General features: G+C 42.2%; 1 protein-coding gene across 1 annotated transcript in view; it reads left to right on the top strand.

Moving 5' to 3' along the window:
• Positions 1-26,019, top strand: part of cntnap2b (contactin associated protein 2b) — a 66,537-nt gene extending 40,518 nt beyond the window's left edge. Inside the window, exons 9-25 of the mRNA XM_072668440.1 lie at positions 264-413; positions 1,135-1,297; positions 3,299-3,405; positions 3,738-3,857; positions 3,950-4,068; positions 5,101-5,185; positions 7,423-7,579; positions 9,231-9,358; positions 11,124-11,294; positions 12,347-12,565; positions 13,877-14,113; positions 14,352-14,573; positions 14,687-14,820; positions 16,344-16,437; positions 20,199-20,429; positions 23,232-23,306; positions 24,104-26,019. Of these exons, the coding sequence (XP_072524541.1) occupies positions 264-413; positions 1,135-1,297; positions 3,299-3,405; positions 3,738-3,857; positions 3,950-4,068; positions 5,101-5,185; positions 7,423-7,579; positions 9,231-9,358; positions 11,124-11,294; positions 12,347-12,565; positions 13,877-14,113; positions 14,352-14,573; positions 14,687-14,820; positions 16,344-16,437; positions 20,199-20,429; positions 23,232-23,306; positions 24,104-24,303 (2,612 nt within the window). The 3' untranslated portion in view covers positions 24,304-26,019. The remainder of the gene's footprint in view (positions 1-263; positions 414-1,134; positions 1,298-3,298; positions 3,406-3,737; positions 3,858-3,949; positions 4,069-5,100; positions 5,186-7,422; positions 7,580-9,230; positions 9,359-11,123; positions 11,295-12,346; positions 12,566-13,876; positions 14,114-14,351; positions 14,574-14,686; positions 14,821-16,343; positions 16,438-20,198; positions 20,430-23,231; positions 23,307-24,103) is intronic.
• The last annotated feature ends 63 nt before the right edge of the window (positions 26,020-26,082 follow it).

Below are 26,082 nucleotides of genomic sequence, written 5' to 3'. Positions count from 1 at the left end.
TTGCTTGGAATCATTTCTATAAGCGTTCAGTAATGTTGGGAACACTATATCTGTACTTAAGAATCACCTAGGCACTTCACAACTTGTGCATAATCATTGAATATTGTGTTATTTAAGCTGTATACAACAGCTAGTCCAACCTCACGATCGGATTGGTTTAGAAGCTTCACGTTCAAATCACGCTGCTATTTGTAATTAAATAATATTTTATTATTGAAATATTATTCATATGTTTATTCATATGACCTGTTTTTTCGTCCCAGGTTCTGGCCTTAATGATGGCCAGTGGCACAGTGTTCATTTCCTCGCCCTGGAGAGCTTTGCCATGCTGACCATCAACGGTGATGAGACTTCTTCTGTGAGAGCCACTCTGCCCATCCAGATCCGCACAGTTGGAGAATACTATTTTGGAGGTAAACTGACCTGAATGTAAGAGTCATAAGAACTGCAAGTATGACCCTCATTTATAATGTAGCCGAGTCACCACAATAAAATACAGACTAAAAATGAAAAAGAGGAATTAATAGAATATAAAACAAGATATACATCCATTTCAATATTATATATAATATATAATATTATATGTATAATATATGAAGGCAAAAGAGCAGAAACCTAATAAATAATAATTAAATAAATAACTTACGTAATTAAAAAATGATCATCGCCACTGGATCGCTGGTTGGAATCCTGGGTCATACTGCCGGCCATCAGCAGCCGGAGCCTGAGAGAGCACAACTGGCCTTGCTCTCTCCATGTGGGTAGGTGGCGCTTTATCTTCCCGCATCACTCCAGTGTGATGCAGACTGACACCTTCCCCCGGCACTTTCCTCTGAGCGCGTTGGTTGCCCGATGACACTGCATTGGCAGCAGTTGGAGCAGGCATGTGTCAGACATCACCCTCCCAGTGTTGGGAGCATTACATAGGGGGAGAGTATTAATGAGTGGATTTGGTAATTGGCTATTAGGTCACACTGGGCTGCTTATTGTTTTTTCTTTCAGGTTCAATTTGACTGTTTACCGCTCGTCATAATCATATGATCACTGTCAGAAAGATCGTATCTCTTATCCTATCTAATTATTTTGAGGTTCTTTAAATGGTGTCCGTTTCAATTTGCTCCTTGTTATTTTTAGGCTATTTCCCTCGGACAGACCTTTCCCCATCACAGCGCTCATTTCAAGGCTGCATGCAGCTCATCCATGTGGACGGAGAGCTGGTAGACCTGCACGCCGTGGAGCAGGGCAAGCTGGGAGGTTTCGAGAACGTCAGCTTGGACATGTGTGCCGTCATCGACAGGTACTGCTAATACATATAAATACATGTTCGCACAGTCAACACAAATCCTATACTTGAGTGCAAGTATATGGACAAAAGTATTGGGACACTTGGGCCTCTTTCATGGCTTTTGTCGGAGTAACTGTCTCTATTGTCCAGGGATGAAGGCTTTCTGGTAGATTTTGGAGGAGCATTGCTGTGAGGATGATCAGCACCCCACCTTATCCCAAACTCCCTAGCTCATGCCATAAGTATTGGATGGAGCACCATCCATCATTCCAGAAATCCCAGTTATTTCCACTGCTGTTATTTCCAATGCTATGGGGTTATACCTACTAGACTGCTAGACTAGACAAGCTATGTGCGTGTGCATTTGTATATCAGTAGCAGAATGCATTTATTAGAAGGGGTGTCCATAAATATTTGGACATTTAGTGTAAATACGGAGGTGTACTGTGAGTTATTGCAGTGGTGCCAGGGATTTCTGCATGCACACATCTTCACACACAGCAAACAAGCTAAGCTAGTCCCTCTGAGACAATGACAAGGCACCATTCATTGTTGCCTTAACCAGATCTCACATTACGTGCCCACACATTGCCTCTGAACAAGACAGGGCCAATTTGTTGCATTGAGAGGCACTGTATTCCTGTCTCTTATCTGCTGTGATCGTATTCTTTTGGTGACAGGGCAGCGGTAAGTGGTGGGCATAGGTGTTCTGCAATTTCAATTTGTGACTGATTGCTTGCTAATACCTCATCTTCTATAAGTGCTTCCGCAGCAGCGGAGCAGAACTATCCGTGACTCGGCAGGCACTGCTGGCACTGATTCAGCTCGGTAGAAGTTCATCTTCAAAGTCCTACCTTCACATGACCCGGTGCTGTTTGATCGCACTGACTGCTTCCACACTCAGGAACAAGTGAGAACAGCCCATTGATCTAACACTAGACAGCCTCTGCTGAGTAGCACACCTACAGTATTGCGGAAATTACAGTTCCTGTAGTGAAACCAGGCTGGGAAAAAAAAAATAAGTAAAAGCTATTTGAGGCTCCACTTTTTTCCCCATCTACAAACAATGTCACATACATACACAAAAGTTTCCAGCAAAGTGCTTCGTCCAGTAAAATCCAGTTCATGCTGATAAATTGCACTTTTGCTGTTCCCAACCCGGCTAGTGCGCCCCCTAGAGGTTGACAGTTCTGCTGCGTTGCTAGCTCCACCTCAGTGAATGATAATATAGTGAGGATTTTACTGTATGTTATGTAGCGCAGAGTGAAGGACGAAGGAGGTTCCCTCAGGTTGTTGGGTCAATGTCTGAGACCTCACTAAGCCCCTCAAATACATGTGAAATGAACTGTTAGCAATTACACATCCATGTGATGCGTGTTCTGTAGGACCGTGCATGTTTGGGCGTCTGACGTCTTGTTTGTTTCAGTGTCAGTTTGGGTCCGAACAGCCTTCCACAGGCCGTAAATACTCATTGGTGTAACCGAGGCCCTGAATATTTCTTCTCAAGGTCACCTCGTTGACTGCCTGGCCTCAGTGCTGAAGGCTGCAAGAGCAAGTTTTCATTTTCTGTACTGCTGAGTGTGAATGTGTTGGTTGGGTGTTGCAATGGTCACTTTTGCATTACCACAGGATTTCATGGTCAGTTTTTTGGCAGATAAGAGGTTTTGCATTTTTTTCACAGCATAGTATAATGTCTAATACATTGCCACTATATATTTTTTTCAATGAAATTCTGGCAACCACAGCTGCCAGTATTTTACCGTATTACATTACACAGCCTTTTTTTAAAAGTGCAACCTTTTACATTCAACATTCACTAGTCATAAGACCAGCACATGTGTACGTGTGTCTGGTCAGTGTGCTCTCGCCTTTGGATTCATGTAGCAAGATTACCATTTCTATTGGTCCTTTCACCAGGAAGCAAAAGCTGGCCTTTTCAAACACGGTGAAAATGGAAGCTATCATATGTATGCATGTATGTGTATTCAGAAATCGACTCCTTTTCCCCTTCAGGTGTGTCCCTAACCACTGCGAGCACGGAGGCAGATGTTCTCAGACTGGCGACACGTTCAAATGCACCTGTGATGGAACTGGATACACTGGAGCAACCTGCCACACATGTATGCTGTTTAATTACAGTGATATGCTGAGCGATACAGTAAACTGTGTATACTGATAGACGCATGTGCTGCATACGCCCTGTATTACATATTCCATTCACGCAGCTGGGATCTGAGAAATCCTGTTGTAATAACACATGTACTATAGCTTGATTACTCTCAGGTGTATAGTGCGTCCATTCTCTCTCTCTCTCTCTCTCTCTCTCTCTCTCTCTCTCTCTCTCTCTCTCTTATTCTTATTCTTCTCAAATGTGCTGAGTGTGTACATGAATAAACTGCTGTGTGTGTTAGCGTGTGTGTTTTCTGATGTGCTTACGGCTGTTTTCCTGCAGCTGTCTATGAGCAGTCTTGTGAGGAGTACAAGCACCTGGGCAGAACTTCCGACTCGTACTGGATCGATCCGGATGGGAGCGGACCCCTTGAGCCCTTTAAAGTCAGCTGCAACATGACAGGTGAGGGACAGGGTTGCTATGACACAGAACAAGAACGTATACAGTGTTGTAATATTTAATGGGGATAAAGGATACGTATGGTCACGTTTCAGAGGACAAAGTGTGGACGAGGCTGGCAAACGACCTGCCTGCTCAGACTGCAGTAAGCGCAGGCCCTGATCCAGCTCAGGGAACCGTGCTGAGGCTGAACTACAGTGTGTCTACTGACCAGGTGCTTTTCTCTCCTGATCCATACTGACACACACACACAGACACACACACACACTGCGGCTCATGCCATCTTTATTCCTATTTTCCTGGCAGATTTTAATGCAAAACTCCAGACTGTTCAGTCTGATTGTGTGAATAGACCCCATTGGCACCTCATAGGAATGATTGAGGTGCTAATGTTTTGGCACTCTTAAGTACTAATGATAAAATGAAGAACAACCAACTAACCACATGGGTACCACTAAACAACACCATAGCAACCGCCTAAAAAATACCATTGCAATTACCTTGTAACAGGGTAGCACTCATCTAGCAAGCACTTTGCAACATCATAACAATTACCTGGGATACCATAGCAACCACCTAGCAACACCATAGTAACAACCTGGAATACCATAGCAACTACGTAGCCACAGTTTAGCAGAAAGAAAGCATTTAAGCTGTGCAATCATGCACTTTTCTCCTCATTCTTATGATAAACAGACTATTTTGTAGTGGATTTTATACATTTAGAATGCAGAACAGAAAATGGACAATACAGGTCGGTCAAATTATGTGTCGTTGGTTTTCTGATTAATCATTTAGTGGCTTAAATTTATATATTGCAAAAATAATGTAGATATTAGAGTAAATAATGTCATATATATATTTATTTATGTGAAGAAAATATATTAAACAATTCTAAAGTTAATTGATTAATAATGAATAATTGAAAAAATAAATGTAACAGTAAGAATTAGGAAAGAGGTAATAAGAAGGCATTTCAGAAGCTCAGGCAATGGGACATTTTATAAATACAAATGTAAACAAAACTAATAAAAAAAATATTAATATGTTTTTTAATACAAATCATACTAAATTTCCATTACTGAACGTTCAGAATCAGCACAGATTTTCTCTAAGTGTGGCTCTGACCCGTTTCTGTTGCGACTGAGACTTCTAAAAGAAAGAAAGGGTTAAAAGGAAACACTGGCTGTTTTATTATCTGACCTTTTCACCTTTTGAGCAGAGTGTGTGTTGTTGTGTTGTGTAGGTAAACGCAATCACCAGCAGCGCAGAGCACTGCGAGCAGTATGTGGCCTACGCATGCCGTATGTCACGCCTACTCAACTCACCAGGTACTGAAGCATGTGTGTGTGTGTGTGTGTGTGTATGGCAGAAAGTCTCTCCACCCCCTCCCCCTTTCCTGCTCTGTATCCCTCTTTGTCGCAACGAGTGCTGAAGCAGTGCTGAAGTAGCTGAATGCATTCATTAGAAGGGGTGTCCACAAACATTTGGACATGAAGTATATAGATATGTAAGCATCATATACTGATAATACAACCACAACAACAATATATTGACAACACAACCATATTCACCATTAGTGTCGGACACAGATGAAATCTGGCCTCCGCCTTTAACCCATCCATGCAGTGAACACACACACACACACACACACACACACAGTGAGTGATGGGCAGCCATTGCAGCTGCACCTGGGGAGCAAAGAGGGTGAAGGGCCTCGCTCAAGGGCCCAACAGTGGCAGCTTGCTGAGCCTGGGTATCGAACCCGCAATCCTGTTATCAATAAGAGCTTTAAACACAGAGTCACCACTGCCTCTATACATAATATATGGAACTGGCATACATTTTGATTGGTAGGACAATCTGTATATGTGCATATATGTAGTAAACAAAGTAAGTAAATGTCCCTGTCCATCAATTTAATCTTTCAGCTACAATTCTGAGTAGAGGCTGGGATTTCTGCCACTGCTGGTAGACCCATATGACCGTAAGCTTTCATACACCTGCAGACTCAGCTACTTCCTTCACACTGTGGCTTTTGGCCACGCCCAAATGCAATCACTCCTTTTAGCCAATCATTGACTGTATCTGTTTTTCGACCCACTTTCCACACATCCAACCAGATACTGTACCACCTCTTCTCAATCCACACACTCTGCAGGGACTTATAGCCCGAGCATCTTCATTCTGCGCCATCTGCATGAGCCTGAAGTTACTACCACTTTAAACATGCAAGGCGACTAATTGTTTTGTTTGGGGTGTTTTTTATCACATATATTTAAAAATATGTTATATATATATATATATATATATATATATATATATATATATATATATATATATATTCTTTTTGGTCATTAAAACCTATTAATTGAGGTTCATTTATCTGTCTAGGTTTGCAATCTGCCTCTGAATTAGGTATGAGCTAATTTTCCTTCCACATCGATATTAACTAGATTTCCTTACTGAAACAGCTAATCTATCAAAGTCAGAAAGCCTCTTTATAGGAACTTCTTAATGGACTCAATCTAGTTATTCCCACTCTAGATGAAGCCGTGATGCTATTACACTTACATACAGCCTAATGCCGAGGCAGAATCAGGGAATTATGTGGATCTTGCTAGCTGATCTTCCATACATAGGAAATTCCTTAGGCTGAGCTTAACTACCTCACAAACCTTATTTCTCAGCATCCAAGGTGAATCAATGATTATCCCAGTTGCACAGTATTACAGTTTGGATTTGGAGCCTCTTAATGAATACAGAGAGTTCCCCTCAGTTTACATCTTGCTAATATTCTCAGACTCATATTTTAACATTTTCTCATTTTATGTACTGAAATATTCCATTTCATTTTTACACGACCATTTTTTCATTCATAAAGCTGTCCAGGCCAAAACACTCCTTCTAACTGCAGCAGGAATGGGTGGGAGGGATAACCCAGGAGGACTAGGTGAACATGCAGTACTGTGTAAAAGTAAAAACAGTAAAACACTGATATTATAATACATATGAATAGCATTCATACAGAAAGTGGTGGTGGTGGTTCTCCATCACTGTGTTCATCATTAGAACATCTCCAAAGTTCTCCTCATGGAGTCTAGTATTATTTAGAGTTCTCCTCAGATCAACACCTGGTTTGGTGGTAAATCAGGGCTTAATGATGGTAAATCAGGTGAGCTGCTGCTGCTGCTGATGGAGTTGAACACATCCTCCACGCTGTGCTGGCTGGACTGGACTGGGGCATCCAGGAGAAACCTGGAGGAACCGAGCTCTGTTCTTCAGACTAGCTCACCAACAAAGATCTCACTACTTTTTTTTTAGAATGAGAAGCTCTTGTTACTGTATGTTTACTGTATGTATGTTTACTGCTTCTGTTCTAATGAGACTTGGAGTTTCAACAGTGGAAACTCTATTTGCTGAGAGGGGCCTGAAACCTCCGTACAGTATAGAGGGATTGGACCGTTAATGCATCTTTGCAGCTGTACATATGAACGAAATGCTCTTTAAAGACAGGACCAGTCCAGATCTTAGCTTACTGAATGACTGTTTTATTTATTTGTGTTAGATGGCTCGCCGTACACCTGGTGGGTCGGCCGGGGGAACGAGAAGCACTTCTACTGGGGCGGCTCGGGACCAGGAATTCAGAAATGTGCCTGTGGCATTGAGCGCAACTGCACTGACCCTAACTACTACTGCAACTGTGATGCTGACCAAAGACAGTGGTAAGGCCTTTGTACAATCTAACAGTGACGTTAAAGCCTCTGTAACTCCCTTTGCGGCAAATTTACACTAGGAAAATATCCAATCAGTTGATTTTTGTTCCAAAATGGCTGGTAGAAGAAACAGAAAGAGTCTACAGTCTGAATTTTCTCTGTGTGATGATTTAGGCATGCAGATTTCACAATGACTGCTGGCTATTAGCTTTTATTCAGTCATTCAGCCTGCCGTCCTCTTTTTCCTGGGATTTGTAAATTGCGTAGATTTTTCACTGATTTCACGTCCACGCTCACCGTCACTATTGGTCCAAACTATTGGCAGCTGTAGCTGCATGCTGCCATTGGTCAAACTGGCCAAAGCCTAAAATAACTGAACACAAACGTAAATAAACTCTTTAAACTTTTTCATTTTGTTTATGTATTCGTAACTATATTTTTCACATTGCCACTTTTTCCATAATTTAAAATCCATTTAAAATGATAAATAATATTAAATAAATAAAGTTGAAATAAAAGGAGATGATTTGGCCATACAGGCTACTCATTCATTTTGGTAAATGAGTAAATGTTTGTGTATTAATGGTTAATATCACAACTGCATGATTTTAGACATATTTAGCTCCCCCTACTCTCTCTCTCACACACACACTTCTGCAGTCCTTCAAAGCAGACCTACGAATCCTCCCAATAACACTTCCTAACCCTGACAGACACCTGTAGGTCCTCAGTGTCCTCTTTTTTGAAAACCAAAATATGGTCACTCTACATTAGCCTTGTGACTCAAGGGCACTTTTTTTTTTTTACATCCGCATATTAAATATTATATATATGTAAATTATATAACATTAAACATATAATTTAATTTCAGACAGTATATAAAAATAAAAGTTAACAGTTAGGCATACGTGCCTTACATTCTTAAAAAAAAAAAATGCTACTAAATAAGCAATGACATAGAAGAACTAACCAAGTTAGTTGCTGTAAAAGCGTGTGTGTGTGTGTGTGTGTGTATGTGTGTGTGTGTGAAAGGCCTTTTGAAGGTTTAAAAAAGTCAATGTAAAGGTTCTACGTTCTACAGTGTATCTGCATTGCTCGAAGAACCCTCTGAGTGTACCAAAGCACGATCCTCATAAATGTTGAATCTGTTGCTATGCAGGAATAGTACATATGCCGTATGCATAGGCCTATCTGAAATCAAGTATAAAACCGAGGGTGATGGGTAAGTAGGTCATGGGTTCAAATCCCAGAACTGACTGTTGTGCCCTTGGGCAAGGCACTTAGCCCTGTACCGCCTCAGGCAGCGCTACTCTGCTGGCAGGGCTGTGCAGCTCCCAAACTGGGCATAGTTAGACATTTGGATCAAAGTAAATTTCAGGCTCATCTGGTGAAAATACTGGTAACACTATATTATTTACTTTGGAGCCGCTGTTGATGTCTTGTAGATGCTCATCCTGCCTTTCAACAGCACTCAACTACTTACCTATTAGATGCAACGAAACCTTAAGTTGAATGTAACAGATTCTGGTCAAATCTAACTCTAAACCTAAATGTTGGTAAACAACCCTGATACCCTGGATACACATTTGTTTATGCTAGGTTGCCCCCTGGTGGTCAGAAATGTTTATTTCAATGAATTTTGTGTTGATTTTTCCCATAGGAGGGAGGACGCAGGTGTGTTGATGTATAAGGACCATCTACCCGTCACTCAAGTGGTTGTTGGGGACACACAGCGCTCAGGATCGGAGGCCAAGCTCACCATAGGTCCTCTCCGCTGCCAAGGAGACCGTACGTGATTTGCTTTACGAGAAGCACCGACCTCCCCATGTTAACGTACAATGTGTTGCTGATGCACAACCTTTTGATGATGGATATCTCATGCTTCCTATTATTTCTCTACCTCAAATGCATCCGCTAACCCAGCTGGCCACCAATAGACTTTGCTGTGTTGGATCCAGTGTTGGTTTTGACGTCATCCCAGTGTTGGATTTTGAGGCCAACCCAGTGTTGGATTTTGACGCCAACCCAGTGTTGGTTTTGACGCCAACCCAGTGTTGGTTTTGACGCCAACCCAGTGTTGGATTTTGAGGCCAACCCAGTGTTGGATTTTGACGCCAACCCAGTGTTGGATTTTGAGGCCAACCCAGTGTTGGATTTTAACACCAACCCAGTGTTGGATTTTGAGGCCAACCCAGTGTTGGATTTTGACGCCAACCCAGTGTTGGATTTTGACGCCAACCCAGTGTTGGATTTTGACGCCAACCCAGTGTTGGATTTTGACGCCAACCCAGTGTTGGATTTTGACGCCAACCAGTGTTGATTTTGATGCCAACCCAGTGTTGGTTTTGATGCCAACCCAGTGTTGGATTTTGACGCCAAGCAAGTGTTGGATTTTGATGCCAACCCAGTGTTGATTTTGATGCCAACCCAGTGTTGGATTTTGACACCAACCCAGTGTTGATTTTGACGCCAAGCAAGTGTTGGATTTTGACACCAAGCAAGTATTGGATTTTGACGCCAACCCAGTGTTGATTTTGATGCCAACCCAGTGTTGGTTTTGATGCCAACCCAGTGTTGGATTTTGACGCCAAGCCAGTGTTGGATTTTGACACCAACCCAGTGTTGGATTTTGACGCCAACCCAGTGTTGGATTTTGAGGCCAACCCAGTGTTGGATTTTGATGCCAACCCAGTGTTGGATTTTGACGCCAACCCAGTGTTGATTTTGATGCCAACCCAGTGTTGGTTTTGATGCCAACCCAGTGTTGGATTTTGACGCCAAGCAAGTGTTGGATTTTGATGCCAACCCAGTGTTGATTTTGATGCCAACCCAGTGTTGGATTTTGACGCCAACCCAGTGTTGGATTTTGACACCAACCCAGTGTTGGATTTTGACGCCAAGCAAGTGTTGATTTTGAGGCCAACCCAGTGTTGGATTTTGACGCCAACCCAGTGTTGGATTTTGACACCAACCCAGTGTTGGATTTTGACGCCAACCCAGTGTTGGATTTTGACGCCAACCCAGTGTTGGATTTTGACACCAACCCAGTGTTGGATTTTGACGCCAACCCAGTGTTGGATTTTGACGCCAACCCAGTGTTGGATTTTGACGCCAACCCAGTGTTGGATTTTGACGCCAACCCAGTGTTGGATTTTGACACCAAGCAAGTGTTGGATTTTGACACCAACCCAGTGTTGGATTTTGACGCCAAGCAAGTGTTGGATTTTGACACCAACCCAGTGTTGGATTTTGATGGATATGTGACTACAATTCAGCATTGGCCCAATGTTAGAGTCCTCTTTCAGACCTCAAATTGACTTCCGTTGCATGCTGGGAAACCATGTTTGCTGTCTAGAGTTGCCTTCTTTAGTTTTGCCTTCAAGCTATGGGGCTAACAAGCAACCGAACCAGCAACTGCAAGCAACTGGGTCTCAAAGGAAGCTGTTTGTATTGTGTTGTGTGACGGAGGGGGTCCTAGCTGGTGGGTAGGAATCACAAAGGACTAACTTGAGAAAAATAATTAGTCTAATCTGTACTTATGTTTATTCATTAGGCAATTACTGGAATGCTGCGTCCTTCAACACGCCAGCATCATATCTCCACTTCCCCACCTTTCAAGGAGAGTCCAGTGCAGATATATCCTTCTACTTCAAGACCTCATCCTCCTACGGCGTCTTCCTGGAGAACCTGGGCAACACCGACTTCATTCGGCTGGAGCTGAAATGTGAGTGTTTACTGCAGTAGGACTTTGTTCACCTGTAAACGTGATCTCAGCTGTGCATGAGCGTCTCAGAAACACTAATGGCTCTAATGTGCTGTATCATCTTACTGTGACCTAAAGTGAGTATAAGTACTTAAGTGCTTTCTGCAGTACCTCTTTACCTCATCCATTTATTTCAGACGTGCCAAATATCAACAAAAAACTACATATAGTCAGTAAGTCTGCAGTCATTGCAGTTTGTATGTCAGTTTTTGTTGAGTGGACACTTTATTAGAAACTCCCATCTTGTAGTTTCACCATGCTGGTCTCCAACTGGAGACTGTAGCCCATGCTTTGATGAATACTTTGCTAGCCATCCTCTATGCATTCATTAATGGTCAGTTTCTGAACACAGTGGTGGACCAGCCAAGCAGACATGTGTGAAACCTGTGCAACACTGCTGTGCCTGGTTGTACCAGGGATGCTCACACTACCATTTCAGTGCCACTTACTGTACTGGGAATGGTGGACCACCTAAATGATATCTGGTCAGTAGCAGTCCTGTGGTCAGAAACTGACCAGTGATGAATGGGGAGGGGGTTGGAGTCAAGTACACATACGTAGTGACCAATAAAGTAGGTGGAGCTCATAAAATGCTTCAGTGAGTCGAAGTAGCAGGTAGGTAGCAGGGAGTCCAGCGCAGAGTCAAATCAGCCCAGAACTGAGCAGGAATCTGACCCTACTGGACCGGAATTGTCTGCCCCAAGGTAGGTGTTTTAAACAGAGCGGACAAGGACAGTAATCATTGGGTAGTTAATGATCCGAAATGTGTAGCAGTGCTATCGGAACTATCTAAGAGTTATTCTAAAGGCCAAAGTCCAAAAGTCCCAAAAGCATCTAAGTTTTAAGGTCATCTTACCTGCTAGAGAGTGTATTCAGTGTAATGCTCGCTCTACCATTTGAGAACCATCTTTGTACTAAAGGTGCTTTTGGGTTCAGATGCAGTTTGACTTCTCAAATCTTAGATTTAGGTTAGAAGTTAGCCAAGCCACTCTTATCCGATCCTCTCCCATCAGCTGGCTACGTGGTGTCCTTCTCGTTCGACGTGGGTAACGGGCCGGTGGAGCTGACCGTGCGCTCGCCGACACCTCTCAACGATGACCAGTGGCACAGGGTGGAAGCAGAGCGTAATGTGAAGGAGGCTGTGCTGCGGCTGGACAAACAGCACAGGGAAGTGCGGCCAGCCCCGCCTCAGGGCCACACTCGCCTGCAGCTCTACAGTCAGCTGTTTGTGGGTAAGAGGAATAAATACATCCCAAAGTTGCACTGCTTTATTGATTAGATGATGATAAACATAATGACACAGTGCTAAACACGGGTCAATATTCAATAATATGGTGAAGGGCTGGTGTGTTTAATACCCACTAAATAGTTATGATAGGCACTCTTATGATAGAAACACTGTCTACTGCCACAGATTTTGTAGAGACTCAGAGCAGCTCTGGTTTCACAAGCTCCCATTACACTCTCACACATTGATACCGTGCCTTATTTGATGTAAGCAGAGCTGTTTTCGTGCAGTTTTAGTTTGGTCTGACCACCTGCACAGCTCATTGTAGGGGTTGCAGTGCTGTACTTTTTGAGGGTCTAGCACTTAGGGGAATTCCACACATAGCTCATATCTCCACAGAAAAGCGTCAGTAGTAGAATGGATGCCCTGGAAGATCTGCACAAGAGCCTAAGATCTCCAAGCATCAGCTAGAGGGGTATGAAGCCTCCCAGCATTGGGCTGTGGGGCAGCGGAACTGCGTTCTCTGGAGTGCTGGAGCTCTGTCCAGTAGTTGTAGTTGAATGCAATCAACCTTTAACAGCAATTTTCCAGCAAAATCTAGTCAGAAGCTTCCCTGAAGAGTAGAGAGAGTTACTGAAACGGATGGGGGGCAAACTCACCTATTTTAATTTCACTGATGTTGGAAGAAGCATTGGATAAGCAGGTGTCCACAAACTTTTGGCTATATAGTGTACATGTGTTACGTTGCATGGTAAGGCTATCTCCAATTTTGAGGTTTTCCACTTTTTGACATAATTTGAATCTGGCAGTTGTCCTTTTTGTTGTGTCAGAATCTAACGCCGGGTGGACCAATAGAAATGCTCCAAAATGACCCGGGATAAAATCTTTTTACATTGACTTCCATTGAAAGTACAAATGTTTTTTTCCTTCTCCTGTAAAGTTGACATTTTGGAGATTAGAGGTTGTTGCACTGCCATCAGTGAACAATGCATTATGCTAATTTCCATGTCTGCTACGATATAAGTGTTATACAACAGCGTGGCGTGGACCTATGTGACTAAGCTTGATAGCCAGCATGTTTCCAGACCCTCAAATATAGCAGACTTCCCAAGCAGTGCATCTTGCAGAGCTATATCAGACACAAGCTGAGACTCCTCAGACCGTTTCACCATTAAATAAAGATTTCCTGCCAGAGAACAGACTCTCTGCAGTTGCTCCCAATACATAAGCACTTCATTTTTGTGTTAATTTATGGAGTAGTCGTGGATCTAGTGCCTGCAGAATCCAAAGCAGTGGTATTGATTTCCCATCGCAGGTGCCTCAGGAGGGCAGAGGGGATTTCTGGGATGCATCCGCTCCCTGAAGATGAACGGCGTGACCCTTGACTTGGAGGAGCGGGCGAAGGTGACCCCTGGGGTAAAGCCCGGCTGCTCGGGTCACTGCTCCAGCTACGGGATGCACTGTCAGAACGGGGGGAAGTGTGTGGAGAAATATAATGGCTACTCCTGCGACTGCAGCCTCACGGCCTTCGATGGACCCTTCTGCACAGATGGTACTGACCCACCCTGTCATCTGCACCGCTGTTTCTGTTGTGTAGAGTCAACATGTGATATGTAGGATGCTTATGGCTTCTCTAATGCTATGCTCATGGCTCATGATCTAGCTAGAGCCACTACTGCCACCATGTGGATGCTTTGAGGGATGAGCTGTTGCAGCTTCTGTACTCTTCCTGCGTATGTGGATGCTACATCTCACTCTAATCGGCTGTGTGTTCCTTTTTTGTACTGTAGATGTGGGCGGCTACTTTGAGAGTGGCACGATGGTCCGGTATGACTTCATGTCAGACAGTGGCTCCTCCACTGCAGTGAGGGCGCAGGGTGTTTTGAGTGTGGAGGGGAATCTGACCCAGGAAGAGCTGAGCTTCAGCTTCAGTACCTCCCACGCCCCCTCTGTGCTGGTCTACATCAGCTCCAGGACACAGGATTATCTGGCAGTGGTGTTGCGTCATAACGGTGAGACATTCAGGCATTTCTTTACGTAGGTAGAGGGTTTAACTGAAGGGTGGGAGTCCAGCTACTTCCTGGGCCTTTGACAAGTCAATGACTTGTGATGTGGTTCCTCTTAGGTACACTGCAGATCCGTTACAGCCTGGGGGGCCTAAAGGAGCCCTTCACCATCAGCCTGGACAATCGCAACATGGCTAATGGGCAGCCACACAGTGTCAACATCAGCAGACACGAAAGGCTCATTCAGTTACAGGTGGGTCTTTTGGTGTTGCTGTAATAAGGTTCCAGAATTGATGGCTTCTCTTACTAAGATACCCAGTTTCCCAGTAGAGGTGCCTGATGATGTTGGAATCATGTCGGTATCGGCAGATAATTGCTTAAATATTCTTAGCTTTGGATGGATGACCAATATTGGGCTACTATTCTTTGTAATCTTCTCTATTAATACAGAATTATGCATCAGTCTGAAGCCAGGGATTTAGCTATTTTCACTTTAGAATATATATATATATATATATATATATATATATATATATATATATATATATAATGATTTTGGTACTGTCAATTAACATACCTGTTCGTAGCTCCCCCTAGCACTAGCACTACTGGGTAAGGATAGGATATAAACACCAATACATGCAAAGTCGGCCACCGTCTCTTTTTAAACCACTGCCGATGCACCATTGCCAGGCCGCAGACACACTCTGAGCAAAGCGTCAGGTCCCCAGCTCCACTATCACTTAACAAAAAGTGGGGCAGTGGTAGCTCAGGGGCAGTGGTAGCTCAGCGGTTAGAGCGCCGGGATATCGATAACAGGGTTGTGGGTTCGATTCCCGGGCTCGGCAAGCTGCCACTGTTGGGCCCTTGAGCAAGGCCCTTTACCCTCTCTGCTCCCCGGGCGCTGGAGTTGGCTGCCCACCGCTCTGTGTGTGTGTGTGTGTGTGTGTGTGTGTGTGTGTGTGTGTGTGTGTGTGTGTGTGTGTGTGTGTGTGTGTACTCACTGCCCCTAACACATGTGTGCGTGTGAGTGTGTGTTCACTACCAGATGGGTTAAATGCGGAGGACACATTTCGCTGTACAGTGACAAATACGTGCACCTTTACCTTTTTTTTACCTTTAGAAGGGAAAGAGTGCCATCTACCCACCCAGAGAGAGCACAGCCCATTGTGCTCTCTCTGACTCCGTACACTGATGGCAAAGCCACTTGCCTTGGGCCATGGTGGTAGCACATTAGAATTAGCACACTCAGAGCCCTTAAATGTTCATATTTTGTAAAGCACATTGTCATTCGAAAACATTGCACCTTGTATTTTTCACTTTTTGTCATCATTTAAAAGGAGCTGTCATTTACATGGCGTAAAAAAAAATACGATTAATAAGAGTTTTTTCCTTCTCCTGTAAAGTTGATATGTATTCCCATTTTCTCCCCAATTTGGAACCCAGACCCATACATATTCTCCCCCTACCGCATGCAATGCTCCCAACACTGGCACTGTTGGACCCTTGAGCAAGGCCCTTTACCCTCTCTGCTCCCTGGGCACTGGAGTTGGCTGCCCACCACTCTGGGTGTGTGTGTACTCACTGCCCCTAGTTCACTAGTGTGTGTGTGAGTGTGTGTTCACTACCACAGATGGGTTAAATGCAGAGGACACATTTAGCTGTACATAGTACAGTGACAAATACATGTACCTTAATTTAATTGTTTCCAAAAGCTTATGAGGTCTAGAGTAGAATCTTATAATATTTCTTCCATGTTTCTTTTTGTCTCTACAGTTAGATCATTACCCCACCATAAGCTATTCCCTCCCTGAGGCCTCTGACACAGAGTTCAATCTGGTCAAGACCATTTTCCTCGGAAAAGTCTTCGGTGAGTAGACCTTTTATTTCTTTAAGAACGACTCTTTGTTTAGGACAGTGTCTTCTTGTCCTCGCTCTGTTCATACATCCCTGTTGTCCTGAGGATCATGCCCTTTCTGCAGTGTAGACCACGGCTCCCAATCCCAGTCCTGTGGAGCCCACACTATACACAGTTATGGGCTTTTTCGAGCGCACTGATCCAGCCCTTGGGTTGGGTCAGGTGTGCTAAAGTAGGGAAACCACAAGTGTGTGAAGGCTGGGGTCCACAGGAACAGGACTGGAGCTCTGAGTGTTGTAGAGAGAAAGATAAAGACGATGATGATGATGATGATGATGGTGATGATGATGATTAAAGCTGCAATGAAGATATGATCAAATTTGAAAATTAATCATTAATATATTGGGGGGGGGGGGCTGGACACTTGTCTTCTATGGATTTTGAGAGATGGCGGGTCAAGTTGAGCCGTACTTGGAGCTCAAAGGGCTCTTTGTGCGGATCTGCTTTTGACCATTTTGACCATTGCCTAAGACTAAGACGATGACACTATGGTCCCAGTATCACTACGTCATCAGCAGCCAGAGCCTGAGAGAGCACAGTTGGCTCACAATTCTCTCTCTGGGTGGACAGATGGCCCTCTCTCCCTTCATCACTCCCATTAAGATGCTGGCCGGCACAGGCATCAGAGCTGGGGATCCGGCGCTGTTCTCTGAGGGCATTGGCTGTCTATTGCTGTATAAAATATATATATAAAGATCCATGAGGAACGTTTTGAGGGTTTTCTTTTTGAAACTGTGGAGGAAACTGTTAAGGCATTTTAAGGAACCTTCAGGAAGAGTTTTTTTTTTTTGAAGAAAAGGATTCCTCGAAGGTTCCTCCACAGTTTCAAACTGAAGAACCACCAAAGGTTCCTCAAGGATCCTACACTTGTAGTGTAGTGTAGTGATGCTGCACTGGTGGCAGTTCAAAAAGAGGCAGTGGTTGACTTGCTAGTGATAGGGGCAGTCCTGCTGAGTGGGTGGGTTAATTAACTCAGCTATAATTGGCCAGAAAATGATGTTAGGATCATTTTAAAGTTCTGTTATTATAAGAAAATTATTGAAAAATGCAAAGTTAATCAGGACCTATATTTACAAATCTTCTCAGAATGCTGATCTAGGATCTGTTCCTGTCAGCAAGGTCATATCATAGAGAGAGGAATCTGATCCTGGTTCAGCTCTGCCGCTTCGAGAAGCTTCAGGAATACAGACCCAAAGAAAATCTCTTTTCCGAAATATCTGACGAAATCTTTTCAGTTCGAGTTGAAACTCCCTGAATCCTTGATGCCGGGCCGAGGAAATCTTCTGCCGCTCATCCCTGGAGGGAAATGAACATAATCTAAGAGAGCTTCCTCCTCCAATCCGCTCTCCTTGTTTTCCACAAGCCGCTCTCTGTAAACAAGCTAGCTCCCTGAGCCCTGACATCATCCTTGAAAGGACTGAACAGAGGTCCTGATCCAACTCCGGTTTCCAGGTTTTACAGCTGCCAGTCGAGGAGAAACAGACCCAAGCTCCCTGAGCTGCTCTCAGAGCTGTACAGTAGAGGCAACAGGCATCAGCCAGGGTAGCAGAAAGCTTAGGACTTTGATGTGGTGCTAGCTAGCTATGGTTCTGATGGCTAAAGCAGATCTAAAATAGCAGTGCTAGGAAAAGCAGATGACCGCAGAAGCACGGAGAGATAGGAAAGGACAGAAGGACAGAAAGAGGGAGGTGTTCAGATAGACTGACTGACCACGACTGGTGGTAGGTTCAGAGTGGCTCTGTTACTGGGAGAGAACACTGCTGCATTCAGAGACCCCGTCCGTCACACAGGTAACACTGAGTCCGTTCTTCGCTCTGTCTCTGGAACAGTGACTGCAGTGACTGTGCTTTGTCTTATGTGACAGTTCTGTACTGCGGCTCAGTGTCGAGGCTCTTGGCCAGGGTTTGAATGGAGGAGGTTCATTATAATATTGTTTTTATTGCTTTTTTAAATGTATTAATATTATTTATTTTAACACAGAGCTTGATGTGATGCTGTGGGTTGAACGCAGATAGACTTTGTGCTATTAACATTATTTACAATATTAGACATGCTGATATCAGCTGGAACCAGGGTTATGGGACCCCGTGTAATATCTTTTCATGGGGCCCAATTTTCCTGGTAGTGTTCTAAAAACAAAACAGGCACAAAAAAGTTTACATTTACAGTTTTAGAGTGTTTTTTAATATATTTTGATAGATATCTGTTGAGCTAGATATGAAAATAGGACCAAACAATAAAAGCCTTTTTCTAATCTCTGTCAGAAGTGTTTGTATTGTGGGGCAGAAATACATTACATATATCATATAACTGTAATTAACTATATTATACCTATAATATATTATAACTATAACATTATTGTAATTAATTCTGTTATTGTGACAAACAGATGCTGAGCTTTAAGCTGAGCATATAAGTAAATGTGCGCTCCAAACGAAAAGGATACTGCATAGCACTGAAAAAGGGTTCTTAGGCCCACTTTAGTGCTATACAGAACCATTTCATTGAACAATTAGGCAGATTTGAGTCAGACATGTACTTAAAGATACCATAATTATTAAAACTCTTTAAAATGAGTGTTTCAGATGTTTCACTCACACATTTCTGTTACAGACATGGTTCTATAAGGAACCCAAAGTGGTTCTTCTATGGGTTCACTCAAAGAACCGTTTGTAGCACCTTTATTATTAAGAGTGTAGTGCAACACATTCTCAATACAAATCATTATAATACTAGTTTTTGACAGCAGTTTCTTTTGAAGCCTGTTTTCATCCATATTTCAGTCATTTCCAATTTCCACCCAGTGGCTCTAAGCCCCTCTATCACACAACTCCACCAGTACTGCGTTGGGGAGCGCTAGCATGTGTCTCCTCCGAGTCACATAAAGCAAGCCAGCCACATCAACGGAGTAATGGGGAGAGTGAGGGCCATCCTACCCATCCAGAGACTCCCCCAGTTACGGATGGCTATGGCATCACTCTTAACTGAACTGAACTGAGCATCTCTTAGTGACAGGGCCAGGCCATAGACAGGTGCACCACCAGAGGCCCTTGATTGCAGTTTTTAAACCCTGGCACTACTCGTGCATTTTGTCTGTGTGGCCTTATCTTAAAAATGCCTTTAAGTGTTGTGATATAACATGTTTGTCATATCGCCCACCCCTACAGTATCGTAATATTGATATATCATTACACCTTTCTTTGATGTCAGATCTTGTCAGATCTTCTGGACGGCATGCTTTCATATGACTCGGCCAGAAGCTAGACCTGCAGTGGAAGTAGTAAAGGACAGGGTCATAAAACCCACACACTGGCTATTCTGTATGGATGTAGTGTGTGCGATCCTTTCACAAGGTCTTGAGTCTGTTTAATTTCACTGCTCTCTCTTTGCCCTTCCGAAAGGTCTCCTGTTCCTTCCTCTTATCACTCCTTACCATCACCCGCCTGCCTTTGAAGAAAATAACTGTGTTTTGCACTGGCCAATAATGATAATGTGCATTACCATGCATGTTCCAATTATACCACCACGATATCAGATGATATTTTATAGTTTGTATTAACGAGACCAATGAGCTTCCTGAGCTTTCTGAGGGCTTCTACTCACACCAGGGAACCTTACTCATCATCGTAAACAGAGACAAAAGCACAAATTGGACCTAAATAGTAAGAAAATCGAAGAAATATTCATTCAATCTGTTACGTTCTGTCTTTCAGAAACAGGTCAGATAGACCCGGTGCTGATAGAGCGGTATAACACCCCAGGCTTTATGGGCTGCCTTTCCCGGGTGCAGTTCAACCGCATTGCCCCCCTGAAAGCTGCACTAAGGCCGGGCGTGCCATCCACTGCTTCAATACAGGGGGTCCTTGTGGAGTCCAACTGTGGAGCCCTACCCCTCACCATCCCACCCATGTCTGCAGCCTTCGACCCCTGGCAGCCAGAATCAGGTGAGGCAAAGATGGCGATGATGATCATGAAACAGATGTTGGTTATGATACTTAAAGCATTCAAAATTAAAAATAAAATAAAAAATAAAGGCTTTTTTTTACAGTTCTTGGCTTTGGCACATGGTACTGGGCAAAATCTTTAATTGGTATAGAACTTTTACATAATGTGGAGGTTCTTTAAACTTAATACTTAAACTTTGTTTACAAAAATAGACCTTAAAGAACCATCCATTGAAAAGCTCCTTTAAGAGTCTAGGGATGAGTATGGGGGCGATGAGAGCATTGGTTATCTTTCTATTAGTCAGACAGTTGGAAAGACATTTAGCTAAGCCTTGTTAAAACTGTAACAGTAAATTTCTCAATATACTTAACTACCTGTGGCCACTGCACAGTTGAATTCATCATTAATGTGCCAAATGATTAAAACCATTGGGTTATACTGCTCTTGGCGAAGATTACTGAGCGTAATTACTAAGTTTAATTTAATTTATTTCATGTATTTATTCTCGTATATTCATTCCTCAATAGTTTACTCTAAAACTGTAATAGAAAAAGTAAAGCCTGTTACTTTTAATTGCCTTTTAATTGCTTTGACTAGATCTAGTTTAAGTAGCACTGAATCCAGGCTGTGTCTCGAATTGACTCTGTTGTCCCTATATAATGCACTGTTTAAGTTTAAGCACTGTAGCTTTTACACCACGCAGGTATTGTGAACATATTTCTGAATCGCAAAAATATTTTTGTTGGACATTTTTCGTGCTGTTTGGCCGCAGGAGTAGCAAATTTAAGACCTACATTGTGCACTACGTAGGGAGCATGGAGCTATTTGAGATTCTGCCCCTGAGTGAGGCAAAAAGGGGACGTGCGACACTGTTAGCTTCATGCTAATAAAACAGTTGGAAGTGCATAGATTAGCATTAGCACTATATTAGCTAAGGCTAGCTACAGCTTTGCGTGGTGATCTTGAAAATCACAGTAACCTCTGGCCTCTTAATGCCCTTGTACACTGTTTTGACAAAAAGTCATAAGTAAAGAAAAATACACACGGTTTAAATTATCTTTTAGCACACTGTATGACATACCAATCAAATATTGTCAAAATTAAAAATAAAAAATAAATTAAAACCTTAAAATTAACGTTTTCCCCCTATTTTGTAGATAAAAGATTCCCTAGGCCAGCTGTGAGCCTCCACTGGACTACTTTGCTCATTCGGTTTCCCCTGGAGGCTAATATATCTTTCTGGGCCTAGAAAGGCTCATTTATTGATTTATCTTGGTGACAATGCATGGTCATATGTTCTCCTGAGGTAGAAGATCTATAGCCTCCCCTCCTCCCTCTCTACCCTGGTAATCTGTTGTGTGACGTCCGTTTGGATCTCTGTACTGAATGAACTGTAGTAAAGCAAAGCAGTCTCTGATCCTCAGTCTCTCAGATACTATATTATAGGATGATGAGCAGCTCCCCCTACTTCTGAAGGTGTCCCGTGGTATCCAGCACCTATATGTTAGCAGCAGATCCTTTCAGTTGTGAATTTGGGCCTTAATTCACTGGTTGGTACTTTTGACACTGACCATAAGACCGGCATATTTTTTTGGGGTATGCTCTGAGCCAGTCGTCTAGCTATTACATTTTGGCCTATGCTCATGTTTCCTGCTTCCAACACATCATCTTCAGGAACTGACTGTTCACATGCTTCCTGATATGTGGACCCCATATGTTATTTACTTCACCTGTCACGTTTACCTGGTTTTAATGTTATGGCCAATCTCCTCAAAAAGACTAGCTGGTTAGCTTAGTATGTAGTGTAAGTGACCACTCATACCAATTGTAGCAAGAAATGACCCAAGAATTGCTTCTGCTTCCTAACCTCAACCCCCCCATCAAGCTGCATGACTGTTAAATTACTGCTAGCTTCCGCAGTACGTTTTCCAATGTTGTTCGTATCCTGCAGAGAAAACACTCCTCTACGATCTTCACTTACGATATAAGATCACTCTGATACTGCTTCTAGAAGATTGCAGAAGATCTTCAGAGCTCTATGCAAGAAGATGGAGATGTTTTGCTGATGCCCTCCGTGAAAGGCATCTGTGACCACAGCTCTATAGAGAGGATTAGTGTCACACTGGCAAAAGAAGTGGGTGCATTCACTTGTCCTGGGTTTCAGTCATGCAGGGTGTGAGCCGTGCTGAGATGGCAGCTGAAAGGAGCAGACGGTTTAGCACTGATCTGCTCACATGCCAACCTTGGCCTCTACACTCCTGCTGACAGAAAGGATGCACTCTGATTTTCATAAAGAAAATAAGCCCCGCCCCACCCAGTCCACCTGCCTGCCTGCCTGCCTGCCAGTATTAAAAATATAGAGCGTGTGCTATTTATAAACATGTACTGATTTCAAACTGGCATCAGATCTTAAAAATGATTCAACTAAAAAGTGGGTAAATGCTTTTAAACCCTGTATGTTGGCCCATACCTGTTATTTACTTCCATAACTACATTATTGTCACAATTAGCATCAATTTGACACACCCCAAAACACAACCCTGTGGGACACCACAAAAGTCTTTTATGTTTTTTAACCTGTATAACCTACATAGACTCTTCGTCTATATATATATATATATATGATGAGTAAACACACACACACATATTTATATATAATATTGAGGTTTCTTAATATTGAACCATGACAATAGAAATGATTGTTACTTTCTCATATTCTTCTATATTGGCTGTGAGATTTTTTGTGAGTGATGAAACCGTCGTCATTTAGAAGTGATTTACTTTTGCCATTTTCCTTTTAGCTGGTATCCAGTTCCCGTTCAATGAAGAGCGGGTCAATCGGGATGGAGTTAACAGAGACTCTGCGATCATCGGAGGTAAGAAAGAACTATAGTATTTAATGAAATGCAAAAATATAAAATATATTATAATTATTATGTTATATTATTATAATGTGTGTGTGTATTTATACTAGGATAAGTATTAGCATCAATATTAGAGTCAGTATTAGCATCTGTATTAGTATCAGTATCAGCATCAGTATTAATATCAGTATTATCATCAGTATTAATATCAATATTATCATTAGTATTAGTATCAGTATAATCATCAGTATTAGTATCAGTATCAGTATTAATATCAGTATTAGCATCAGTATTAATGTCAGTATTATCATCAGTATTAGCATCAGTATTAGTATCAGTATTAATATCAGTATTAGTATTAATATTAGTATTAATATCAATATTAGAATCAGTATTAATATCAGTATTAGTATCAGTATTAGTATCAGTACTAATATCTGTGATATCAGTATTAGTATCAGTACTAATATCTGTGTTATCAGTACTAATATCTGTGTTATCAGTATTAGCATCAGTATTAGTGTCAGTATTAGTATTAATATTAGTATTAATATCAATATCAGAATCAGTATTAATATCAGTATTAATATCAGTACTAATATCTGTGTTATCAGTATTAGCATCAGTATTAGTATCAGTATTAGTATTAGTAATAATATCAATATTAGAATCAGTATTAATATCAGTATTAGTATCAGTACTAATATCTGTGTTATCAGTATTAGTATCAGTATTAGCATCAGTATTAGTATTAATAGAATGTGTTTTGTGGTAATTAGTAGTAATTATTATAATGCTCTGTTATTCAGGCATCATCGCCGTGGTAATCTTCACCATCCTCTGCACACTGGTGTTCCTGGTGCGGCACATGTTCCGCCACAAGGGTTCCTACCACACCAATGAGGCCAAGGGGGCGGAGTCAGCAGACTGTGCCGACGCTGCCATCATTGTAAACGACCCCGCCTTCACAGAGACTATCGACGAGAGCAAGAAGGAGTGGTTTATTTAGTCACAGCCAGCAGGAAAGAAGAGAATGTGCGGAGAGCGCCACCCAGTGGAACCTCAAGGATGAAGAATTCCCACAGTGAAACTCGCAGAAAACTGGACTCAAACTTGAGTGTGAAAAACAGACTCCAACGTCCATCAGGACACGCGCTGGCTGTCAGGCCTGCGATGTAATTATGTTGTATGTGAATGAATGGGTGTAATGCAAGGACGTCCGTCAAATCCGAATTCATCCCATGCACATGTAGGAAGGCGTCTTTTCTGCATTCCATGGACTGAAATGTCGAAGCAATCTGTGTATTGTATCATGTATGATTGTACTACTTAACATCGGTGGACAGATCTTTTTTGAACTGCCAGAAATATGATCCACAACCCCAATAGCGCAATGTATATTTATGTTACAGACGATGACATTTGATTGTATTTAAATATGTTTTTATTGCCGGCGTCTTCAAAACTGTCATACAAATATAGAAGCATGGTAATAGGCTGACATTCCTGCCATGGTCCGTCAGTATTAACGCAGCACTTTTTGTCTGATGTAGTAGTTTTTACGTTCCTGTAGTTTTCTGGATTCTTTGTGCTTTCCCATTTGTTTGACCTCCTTTATGGAAAATGACCCATTTAAAAGCTTAATTATAACAGCATTTTTATAAACAATACTAAAAAAAGCAAAAAGCCAAAATTAAGTCGACTTTAAAATTTAAGATTTTAAAAAATAAGATTTTAACATAAAATTTGATCCAGATCTTTTTAAATGCCTGGTTGAAGGTTGAAGCTGTGTGTGTTTTTGGGCTTTTTGACATTTATGGTCTTTTAATTCAGATAAATTCACATAAACAAACCAGTTACAGCTTTGTAAGTAATAATCTCACATTTTTCGTATTTGCTTTTGCAGTTGAATGTATGTCTAGGTTGGGAGTTAGCTCTACCTGCAAGATAAAAGAAAAGAGACAAATTACCTACAAAACATTAAAGTATCACCTTTGAAATCCTGTGATTTTCTCTTTTTTAAAGGGCCCATATTCTAATAACCAGAACTTCCCTCACTTTTCAGAACCAGGTGATGTAGAACGTCAACATGTGCTGCTAGTTCCTAGTCTGTAGAGTCCAAACTTGGGAACGAAGCAATTCAGCGTTTTTGTGATGTCACAAAAACCAACACATTTACCTACTATAGCTCCACCCATCCAACTCTCGCCAAAGCTCAGAGGAGTGGTTTAGCCTGGGCTGCTTTTTGAATGTGACACAATACAGAACAGCCGAGCCAATCAGAACAGAGATCACATACATACTGCACTGTTAAAAGTATAAGATCCTTAAGAAACTTTTATTATCGTTTAAGATCCTTGAGGATCCTTCAAGGAACCCCTTTCTTCTAAAAACCCATTTCTTGAAGGTTCCTCAAAGCATCTTAAGAGGCTCCTTCACAGTTTCAAATGGAAGAACCACTGAAAGTTCCTCAAGAGCTCAGAGGGGAATTACCAAGGTTAAGAAGATGTTGGTATATGGGCCCTTTAACATCCGAGTATGTCTGTTATGTTTGCCTTCTGAACCCTTTTGTATTTGTATGCTTTCTCCTGCTCATGTATTTACATTGTCTTAGCTCTGTTGAACAAGCACGGACGTTTCTGCAGCTTACTGACTGTAATCTCAGCTGTCAAACAGATGAGAGAAACTGATTTAACTATAAAACATTAAAAAAAACTCTGTTGCATTATGAGGTCCTGCATTTGCAATGCATACGGGCACATGCCAATGTAGTACCAAGCTCAGTGTG

This window comes from Salminus brasiliensis, chromosome 23 (assembly GCF_030463535.1).
Source record: "Salminus brasiliensis chromosome 23, fSalBra1.hap2, whole genome shotgun sequence".
Lineage (NCBI taxonomy): Eukaryota > Metazoa > Chordata > Actinopteri > Characiformes > Bryconidae > Salminus > Salminus brasiliensis.
Note: the sequence above shows the minus strand (reverse complement) of the source record. Positions and strands in the feature narration are given on the sequence as shown.